This window comes from Musa acuminata, chromosome BXJ1-3 (assembly GCF_036884655.1).
Source record: "Musa acuminata AAA Group cultivar baxijiao chromosome BXJ1-3, Cavendish_Baxijiao_AAA, whole genome shotgun sequence".
Lineage (NCBI taxonomy): Eukaryota > Viridiplantae > Streptophyta > Magnoliopsida > Zingiberales > Musaceae > Musa > Musa acuminata.
Window position 1 is genome coordinate 25,684,611 of NC_088329.1, and position 11,050 is coordinate 25,695,660.

At 40.0% G+C, this 11,050-nt stretch overlaps 2 protein-coding genes across 2 annotated transcripts; one reads left to right on the forward strand and one right to left on the reverse strand.

Annotated features, from left to right (window-relative positions):
* The first annotated feature begins 5,700 nt into the window (after positions 1-5,700).
* Positions 5,701-6,754, forward strand: LOC135624188 (uncharacterized). Its single transcript, XM_065127596.1, has one exon. The coding sequence runs from the start codon at positions 5,786-5,788 to the stop codon at positions 6,476-6,478; it is 693 nt and encodes a 230-aa protein (XP_064983668.1). The 5' UTR covers positions 5,701-5,785; the 3' UTR covers positions 6,479-6,754.
* Positions 6,755-6,826: 72 nt separating this feature from the next.
* On the reverse strand, positions 6,827-8,547 carry LOC135624181 (protein ROH1A-like). The gene has a single exon (XM_065127587.1). The coding sequence runs from the start codon at positions 8,399-8,401 to the stop codon at positions 7,196-7,198; it is 1,206 nt and encodes a 401-aa protein (XP_064983659.1). The 5' UTR covers positions 8,402-8,547; the 3' UTR covers positions 6,827-7,195.
* Between the last annotated feature and the right edge of the window lie 2,503 nt (positions 8,548-11,050).

Genomic DNA, 11,050 nt, shown 5'->3' on the forward strand with positions numbered 1-11,050 from the left:
GCTTGACGGGGTGGTACCATCGCCTGGCATTATTAACTATCGGCGGTACCACCGCCCAGACCACTTGGGAGGCTAAGTCTCAAGCAGTACCACCGTCTAGTTTGTACGGTGCCATCACCTAACGTGGTTCTGAATGAGCCATCCAACCAGCCCAATTCAGCCTTATTTTGGGCCTAGTTGACCCATAATTGAGTTAGTAGGATTTCTCTAAAAACTAACTTAAATTAAAGTCCTAACTACGATAATTAAGGCTAAAATAATTACACGTAATCTAAGTTGTCTAGAACATTAATTGTTGAACTGAACTCTCGGTGAACTTTCGGCGAACTCCCGGCGATCTTCCAATGAGCTTTCGATGAACACCCGATGAACTTCCAATGAGCTTTGATGAACTCTCAATGAACTTCCAATGAGCTTTCACTACATTGTTCGATCCTTCAGTGTATCCCTGATTCATCCGGCCCGATGCTCGATTATTGACTCCAGCCCAATTTCGATTCTTCTTTAATTGTTTTATCTTTCTAACGATTGTAGTTAATCCTGCATCACTTATCACAACACATGGGTTAGATCATTAATTCACCAATTGATTTCATCATCAAAAGCCAAGATTCAACACTTCTAAGGATTACAATTGTGTCATCCGTTATCACCCGGGTAAAGCCAATATTGTAGCCGATGCACTTAGTAGAAAATCTACAAGTTTTATAGCTAGTCTAGTTGTGAAAAAATGAAAGTTATTATAAGAAAATTATGATTTGAACATTATGAGAAAATGACAAGACTTAATGAAGTTGTTAACCTCTATCCAGGTGCAATCTTGGTCTCAACTTTTTGTCCAATGAGGTATGGCAAATTTAGAGACTAAAATTTTCTTTTAAGGAAGGGAGAGTGTAACATCCCTCATTTTTTAAAATTTTGCAAGGGCTTCTTTGTAATGTAAAGACCTAAATATAAATCTTAGCAATTTGATATGATTTGTGAAAGATTCATATTAAGTTTTAAAAAAAATGGAGGACATATGTCACTAGCTAACCTAAGGATAGTGCCACTTATGTTTGTTCTATGGATGACACATAAGCTTCCTTCGTGCATGCTTGCCACCTTAACATATTTGTATTAGCCAAACCTAAATAATTAGAAGTGAAAACTAAAGTAAAACCTACCAAATGAAGGAAACTTGCTACAACTAACGTAAACTTGAAGAAGAGAAGAGAAGAGGAATTGAAGTAGAAGAAGAAGCTTTTTTTTGGCTTGAGGTTTTGCATCAATTCTCTACATTTGATAATCAAATTTTTCTAAGACAAGTATTCTAACCCCTTTCTATAGTAATCTTGATCTCTAATTTCATCTTAATTCTAAAAAAATAAAAGATTTTGGCTATGTAAATGATATTTCTGTCATTTAGGAAATAAAACAATGAATCTAGAATTTTTCGAGATTTGACCTTTCTGCATTGTTCTAGTTATAACTTTCTGCATCGATCTTTTATTTAAAAAAAACTAAATTCATTCAAAATAGACTCATATCTCTTTTTTTTTATACTAATATTGATAAATTTGGAGTCTAATTACCTACCAAAACTGTTATTTTAACTGACCCTATGAAATCTGTAAAATAGAGACTTTTGGTTCTAACCTTTTAGTACTCTCTTGCTTATAACTTTCTATTGAAAACTCTGATTTATTCAAAACATAATTTATTAGAAACTAGACTCATAAATCTTTGTGGGCATAACTGATTCGAAAATATTTAGAGCATAAATTCATATTGAAGCATCTGTTCTACTCAACTCTATGAATTCTATAAAATAGAGATAATATTCTCTGACCTTTGGTTACTAAACTATTTATAAATCGTTGAAAAATTTAATTCATACAAAACTTAATTTATCTAAAATTATATTGATATATCATTCCAATGATATATATTTGTGTAAATTAGAGCATAATTAGTAATTCAAATAGTTCATGAAATGTGCCTCTCAAATTATGCTAGAATTAAGCTTTTATCGATTCTGCTTATTCTTGTTTCATCTCTTTGAAAATTGATTTTAGCTAAAATCTTTACTTCAGTTGAGTTTTACATTATTGTTTTAAATTCTTGTATACTCTTATCCTTCAATTATTTGTATGCATGACTCTATTATGTAAAGTTTATATTTATATCATAATGTTTCGTATAGGCACATGCATGTGCTTCCGATGTATGTCAATCTTATTGTTCATAATGTCATTTTGTATTTTGGTGTTTGTGAGATTATTTGAACCTTTACTAGAAATGGTAAAGGGTTTATTTGGACCTTTTTCAGAAATGGTAAAGGGATTATCTGGACTTTTGCCAGAAATAGTAGAGGGTGTATGCTTAGAGCCTATGATACTCTAGATTGTATTTGGGATCCCACTTCACCTTCTATATGTTTGATATAATATCCAAAGCTTTGGTTATGTGTTTCTATGTATGTTTTGGATCAAAATGAAATGAATGTCATGTCAAATACGACGTTTTAGCTTCTATTTTATATTTGTTCTTTGATATATTCTGAAATGCTTCTTATGCCTTTGAAATGTTCATATTCAATCGATACGCTTTGAAATATTCTATGTGTCATTGATATGCTCTGAAACATTTCATACATTATTGATATACTCTAAAATATTTTATTTGTTATTGATATGCTCTGAAATATTTCATACGTCATTGATATGCTCCGAAATATTTCATATTCCATTGATATGTTCTGAGACATTTCGTACACTATTGATATGTTCCGTAACATTTCGTACACTATTGATATGATCCGAAATATTTCATATGTCATTGATATGCTCCAAAACATTTCATATGCCATTGATATGTTCTGAAATGTTTCATTTGTCATTTATATGCTCCGAAATGTTTTATATATCATTGATATATTCTAAAACATTTCATACACCGTTGATATGCTCTAAAATGTTTCATATGTCATTTATATGTCATTTATATGCTTCGAAATATTTCATATGCTATTGATATGTTCTGAAAATTTTCATACGCTACTGATATACTCCGAAATATTTCATATGCCATTGATATGCTCTAAAACATTTCATACGTAATTGATATATTCCGAAATATTTCATTTGTTATTGATATGCTCCGAAATATTTTTTTCGCCATTAATATGCTCCAAAATGTTTCATATACTATTGATATTACTCCGTAACATTTCATACGCCATTGATATATCCCGAAATGCTCCTTATGTTAATGATATGCTCCAATTATTCTTTACTCCTTTATTATGAACAAAACATGCTTTGAATAAAATGACATTGTAATTCTATATTCGATGAGTGGCTATCTATGTACTTTTGTATCCATGTCTTTCCAAAATATTTCATTTGTTATTGATATGCTCTGAAACATTTAATACGTCATTGATATGCTCTGAAATATTTTATATTCTATTGATATATTCTGAAATATTTCATACACGCTTCAAATAAAATGATATTGTAATTCTGCATTCGATGAGTGGCTCTCTATGAACTCTTGTATCCATACCTTGTATTTTGATACCTTGTTTGTTTGAAACTCTTCTCTTTTTCCATGGATATGTTAGTCGCTTGTTGAGCTTTATATTCTCACTCCGTTGTTATATATTTTTTTTTGGATAGCTTGTCGCTCATTAAAATATTTAAATTGGGCTAAGTAGTGGGAAGGTTAGAAGACTTTAGGGCAAATCCTTAGTGAATGATTTGTTTTTGTTATATAAGTACATTTAGTGTCTAACGAAATGTTGATAGAAAATCTAAACTTATGAGTTTTGTAAAAATTTAAAGGACCTCTTATGTTTATGATTTTAGAATGTTAAGTTTAATTTATATAATGATATGAATATACGGTAAATATTGGTTTTGTGATTATATAGAATCCAACACTTATGGATTTATGAGGTGGCTATTGTTTCAGTGAGTTGGTTTCAGATTTTATGATTCATCGAGTGATGTGGTATATGATTTTAAACTGCAAAGATTTTATGAATTATGAAATTATAGTTGTAAATTTCAGTGAATATTTCTCAGTGTCTTTAAATGTTAGTTTGGATCCTCGAATGGATTGTTGATTAAAATTTTAAGATTATCGATTTAAGACAGGGTCACATCTCTTGAATGTGATAATTCAGGGGGTGACACCAGGCCTATAATTCTAGTATCAAAGAGTGAAGTACTTATATAGGACATACTTAATGTTTAAAATCTAAGGACCAGATACACCATTAGGATAATGAAATCGTTGTCTGACAATAAGATATCATCAATCGTCTAGCATTCCACGAGCGAATCGATTAGTGAACTCATTTTCCAATGAGCACTTGCACTATATCCCCACATGAGCAACTATGAGACCAGCTGGCTCAATTATATGGACGGGTATACAACACACCAGTCTATCCGATTATCTCGATATCCCTCTCGAGTAACTTATAATCGAGATTATTTAGGATTTGTGTTTAAAAGCAAATCGATCTCATTATCATGATCTTATCACGATCTAATTCTCATTATACAAATCCATGTAAATTACAATATATGCAACATGCAATATAAAGTGATAAAATGATAAATAATATAATAAGTAAAAAAAATATGTATCATGTCACACGTGCCATCATTCACATGATTGACTTGTAAGATACCTATGATTAGCATATATAAAATTAATAATTTTAAAAATAATAAAATTATATTTTTATTCTATTTATTTGTAGGACACCTATGACCATCATTCATGACACCGTTGATAAAGCTAATGACATAAAAAGAATTGAAGTTAAATGTTTCGCTTTCATACGTAAAGAGACCTCAATACTACTTTTTAAAATATAGAGATCGGAACACTAAATGTAATTAACTATAGGGATAATATGTAATTACTCCAACAATTGTCAATACACCAAATAATATTTATCATATAAAAATAACACTGGTCCCTCAAAAACCTAGAATTATATATGTCTTTTGATTCATAAACTTGATTATTATCATTTTTATAAAAAAATATTTTTAGCAATATTAGAAAAATACTGTATTGTAATACAAAATGTTATAACATTGTGTATTTATTTTCAGTAATATTAAAATAATATAACGTTTTATAAAAATAATATAATAAATTATTTTTACAATCTTATAATTTTTTTATGATTAAAAGTATTATAATATAGTGTAAAAATATTATTATTAGATTGATTCACCTTATCAATCGATCCATACATACAAAATAAAAAACAAAATAGAGAAAAGAACTAGAAGGCTGAAGGTATTTCAATTATTACCCAAAAGAGAGGGTGTTGTTTGAAAATTCTAGAAACAAAAGAGGTTTCTCAAAAACAATAATATTATATTAAAATATTTTTTAGTATTATTAAAAATATTATAATATAGTATAAAAATATTATAATTAAACTGATTTATCTTATGGATTGATAAATCAGAAAAAAAATAGAGAGAAAAGAAGAAAGTGACCGAAGGTATTTCAGTTATTAGAAAAAAGAGACTATGCCGTTTGAGAATTCTAGAAATTAGATATGCTTTTTGATAAAAATTTAAAAAGAATAATTTTAAAAAAAATCGTCCTATGTAAAAAAGGAAATTAGGGCCTAATATAGAAAACCTGTGGAATATCTTATTTACCGGATGGGTTAGCCGGAAGAGACGCGATCGCTGAGCTCGAGTCGATCTCGAACTAGGGGTTGGGTCTCTTTACTCGCCTCGCAGCGCACAAACATGTCATTCCGATGGTCTACGGTCCAAAGATGAGCAGCCTCAGTGCGAAAACCGGCAACACGGCGGGGGATGATCCGCAAGCGGAGGTCGAAGATCTACTGCGGGCCACCGAGGACGATGTCCTCCTCAAGCTCCGAGTCGGCGGCCACATCGCCTCTCGCCACTTATCGTGCTCGCTGTTGGACTACGACCTGGCCCGCCGCTTCGAGGCCCTCAAGGCGCCCCCTCCGCATCGCCCATCGGCCGCGCAGCGTCGGCCTTCGGCGCCCGAACCTGTGGAAAAGGGTGGGGCCTCGGCAGCAGCGGATGACGGGAAGTGGGGAAGGGTCCTCGGGGACGACCTCGCGGCGAGATTCGCGGCACTCAAGGGCTCCTCCGGTTCCAGGGGCTCGGATCGTGGGCTGCCGAGGTCGGATCTGCTACCCGAAGGGAAGAGATCCCACGACGACGACGACGACGACAAAGAAGAGGTAGAAGATGATGATGATACTGACGAGGATGGGGTTTCGAAGAAGGAGGTGGACAAATTGTTGCAGTGGGCGATCGACGCGGCGCGTCTGGAGCCTTCGAAGAGCGATGACGACGAGGAGGACGGCGGTGACGGTGGGAGCAGCGAGGATGAGGAGGATTTCGAGGTGAAGAGGAAGGTGGGGGAGGAAAGGATCAAGAACAAGCGGAAGCCGAAGAAATGGTTCTTCTTCTAGCTCTTGGATCAAGTACAAGAAGGTCTCCGGACATCCGTTTTCCATCTTCGTATGGAGCGCTTTATAGCAGTGGTTTGTTCAATGTCTGTGGATTGCAAATGCTGTTAATTTTAGGAGGAGGGTTCTTCATTAAGAATGCCTGTTTGATGCTTTGCATAGAAAATTTGTACAAGCTCATGAAAATAAAGTCACTAGCCACTGTTTTGCTCCATAATGCCCTCATCTTTCCAATTCTTAGGCATTTCTCATGTGCAGTCTTTGCCCCACGAATTAAAAGGGAGGTCTTTATCGCTACGAGTTGTGCGTAAATTGCAGCCCGTATAGAACCTATACTTTTAACACTAAGCATAGACGACGGTATCCACAGATTAATTAAAACAAATTGCTAGCAAAATTTACAGAGATGCAGAAACTTTGTGCTGATGCAAAAATGGAAACTAGACCCACCAATTTTTGAATACGACACACAAATTTAATAGTTAAAGAAGAAAACATTGGATGAAATAACCCTGCCAAGTCCCACGCTTGAACTATGATCATCATTTATTTTTCTTGCTGGTAAGCCGTCTTCGAGCTCCAAACAAAAGAATTTGATGATCTTGTTAATCCTATATGCACATGCCTATCTTCCACAGAAAAAGCCAAGGGAGTTGTGTATTGAACCAAAACCCCCGAATCCAAGAGGAGAAGATAGCGTTTGTCTTTCCTTCTTGGTTATTATTGGGAGAGGAGGGGCGGATTTGGAGTGGTGGCGGCGGTGCGCGCGCTGTGGTCCACGCAGCGGAGCACCTCCGCCCGGTTGCCGATTACCAGGTGAAACACCTCCCTCACCTGCCGCTCCAGCGGTCCCAACCCTTCCTCTAGCCTCCGGCACGCTTCCGCCAGCTCTGCCGCCCTCGCCGCCACCGCCGCCACATCCTCCGCCCGCGACGGCGGTGGCCCGCTCTCCCCCACCGCCTCCATCAGCTCCTTCCCGCACTGCTCCACTCCTTGTATCTCCGCCAGCAGCCCCGCCAACCCTTTCCGCCTACGCCACTCGTCCGTGATGCGGTCCTGCAGCCCGGCCATCGCCGCCGCCCACGGCAGGTGCTGCCGCGGCGATACCGGGCTCGACGGCGCCGCCGAGCCTCGGTCCTGGCACGGCACGGCCGCCGCCAGGACCCACATGGAGAACGACAGCACGGAACTCATCGCGTACACCGCGAGGGCCATTCCGGCGCCGCCGGCCTCGCCGCCGCGTGGGGTGGCCAGGTGGGCCGGCACGGGTGGCATCTGCCGGCCCGCGGACCAGTTCCTCGACACACTCCACGAGAGCGCCCGCATGTGGTTGCTGCTGCAGCTGCTGCCGCTGGAGCGGCCGGAGGAGCCGTCATACCTCCCGGAGGCGGCGGACGGGGAGTCCGGGCCAGAGGCGAGGAGCTTGGCGAGGGCCCTGCGGGCTCGGTTGAGTTGGCCCTGGCCACAGTGGTCGGAGGGGAGGGCGGAGGCAGCGATGAGGGCGTGGCGGTGCCAGTGGCGGAGGGAGCGGAGGGCGAGGGAGACGGCGTTGCAGACGTCGAGCGACTTGACGGCGCGGTCGAGGAGGTCGGCGACGGCGCGGTCGGCGGGCGGTTTGGACAGCAGGCTGGCGTGGTTCTGGCCAAGGAGGGAGCGGAACTCCTCCTCGCACGCGATGAGGGCGTCGAGCAGCTTCGACAGGAAGGCAAGGCTGAGCGGCGGTTCACCGCCGCCGCCGACGTTGGAGGGTGGCAGGAGAGCGAGGAGGCGGTCAGCGACATGGGTTTGGAAGAGGTCGAGCTCCTGCTCCTGGCCCTGCTCCATGGACACCACCTGGGAGCGGCGCAGGCTGAGGAAGGTGCGGCCCCGGAAGGCCATGGAGAGGGGCGAGCCGCCGCCTTGGTTCTCCGGCATGGTGATCGTCATGATACAAACAGAATCGGGTGGTAATATTCGCAGACAACCAAATCGAGACGCGGAGCAATCGAGAAGGGGGATTGTTTCGAGGGAAGGAAGAAATTGGGGGACCTGCGAGAGCCACAGGAGAATTTGGTAGATTGGGTGCTTGTTGCTTGTCTCTCCATGTATGTATATCTTTTGCGGACTTAGTCAGGCGTTTGTAACAGTTGGAAAGCGACATATAGAGAGAGTGTGTGTTTGGGGGCGCAAAGACTGGCTCTGCGTCGTGAGTTGGCTCGCACTCACTCCGGAACAGCTGGGCGCGTGACTACCAGGTTGGACCGGAATGGTGTAGGGACTCGGTCCGACTCGGGAATAAAAGTTTTTGAAGTCCGGATATCATCCGATTCGAATTCTATCAAATTCCATCGACGATGGAGACATTATATCTATTTATTAATAATAATTTGGTGAAGCGGTAGGATCGGAGGAGGGAGTGCCCGACGAAATCAACGGAGGACGCGTCTGAACGAATGGGATATACGCCACGCAACAGCTACGCAGATCAGTTCGTCGGTTTAAGACGGCACAAACATTAGACGGTCGGGATGACTCGTGGTCGTGGCCGTGGCCGTGGCCGGCAGCAGCGTCTTGATAACTGCACCAAGTGTAGCTATAATATGGAAAGTGGCCCAAGAGGCGTGGAGGGGGCCCCACGAGCATAGAGTCCAAAAGGGAGAGAGCACTCGTTGTTGGAAGCTGTACTCATAAAGGTCATTTAACTCAGCCTCCAGTCAATCTACTATTACCTATATTGTACGACCTGTTTATGATTCTTCTCGAGTTGAACACGATTCAAAATACGTATCAAAGCGAAAGAATAAAAAAAATTAATAAAATAAAAAACATGGATGATGTTAGAATTACTTTGATTTGATTTAAATTTTTCTACGTAAAACATTTATAAGAAATCTAGATGGAATCGAGAGAATTAAGATGATCAAATACTAGGTTGATGGATTTTTTAATATGGTTTCTTGATTATTAAGGTAATAATGAAATTGTTAGGATTATATCGGTACTAAAAGGGGGGGGGGGGAGGGGGGGTTTGAAAATTCTCGTTCGATTAAAATCGATATCACAAAAGAGTTTAATTTGAAAGTGTTTGTAATCATAGTGAATAAGTAAATTAGTTTGCAATATAAATGAAAAACATAAAGCAAATACAAACTAGATTTATAGTGGTTCGGTCGTCATGACCTACATCCACTCTCGATTCCTCTTCACTCGAGGTTATCGACTTCCACTACCAATCTTTTTTCCAACAATCAAAGATCAACTATCCTTACAATTTTTTCTTCTTTTCATAAGAAAAACCTTCACACCCCTCTTTTACAAGTATTCCCTCACACTCCTCTATTAGGACTATCTCTAAGCTTTAGGAAGAGAGGCTCTAAACTTTAAAATAGTTTACAATCTTAGAAGCACAGAGTTTTTGTTCTACTTTCTTATTGAGCCTAAATAGGAATTTATAGGGTATTTATAGACCCCAAATGACTTCAAAAATTGGAGCTAAAATTTAAATCCCCAGGTTTTTGGGGTACTAGCAGTACCACCGTCAGTATTAGGCAGTACCATCGTTTGTTACTATGATACTAAACGGTACAACTACCTAATCTAGCGGTATCATCGCTTGACACACTGACAATGGGTGGCACTACCGCCTAACACATTGACATAGTGTCACAGACTTAGCTGGTTTTGCCTAAGTCGTGCGGCACCATTGCGTGTCCGTCCGCAAAGGTCAGCCTCCCCGAAGCCTCCCATTGTCCCTTAGGACCAACGAAAGAGAGAACGGGTTAGAGAGAACGCCTCAATCGGGATCCACAAGCAAACATCTCCGAAAAACACTTCATAGATAATGCAAATTACAAACAGACTTTACAAGCTCTGAACAATTGCACAACAAAGGGTAAAATGGTTCATTATAGACCAAAAATCTCTCGCACGTGTCCACATGACACAACCTTTATTTACAAGCCTAAAGAAGCCACCAACCCAACTAAAATGGGACTATTAAGCCTTCGGTCGTCCCTCTACATGTTGTACAAGGTATGAACATGCCAAAAGACACGGATATACATAAGTATTACATCAAACGTCCTATTTAGAAGTTTGTCCGTGACATTCTCCCCCACTTATTCCTTCGACGTCCTTGTTGAAGCCTTTGTTGACACTACAACTCCTCGCCTTTGCTGAGTCTTCAATCTTCTGCTCCAGCTATAATGCGCCTCTTGGCTCCTAGCTACTCTCCGCTGCGGTTTTTGAGTAGTCGAACCTTTGATCCGCCATGCTACTTCAACTCACCAATGACTCTGACTCTGGTGTGGGGTTGGCTGAGTTGTGTTGATCATTGTTGATTCCTGCGGATCCCCTAGATGAAGGAAAAGACCATCCTTACTGCGCCAGTCTCTCAAATTCCTCATGTTGCTTGAACTTGGTGGATGCTTGTTGGAGCTTTAACGAGCATTGTCTCGCAAACTTCTGAAGTTTTGGGTCCTTCCTCCACAAAATTTGCTCATTGACTCTTCTTTCGCTTAGTTGTCACATCCAAGTAGGTTCGCATCACTTTCGCTTTCGATTGGCATTTCGTTGGGAAATGAAGTGGACAATCTA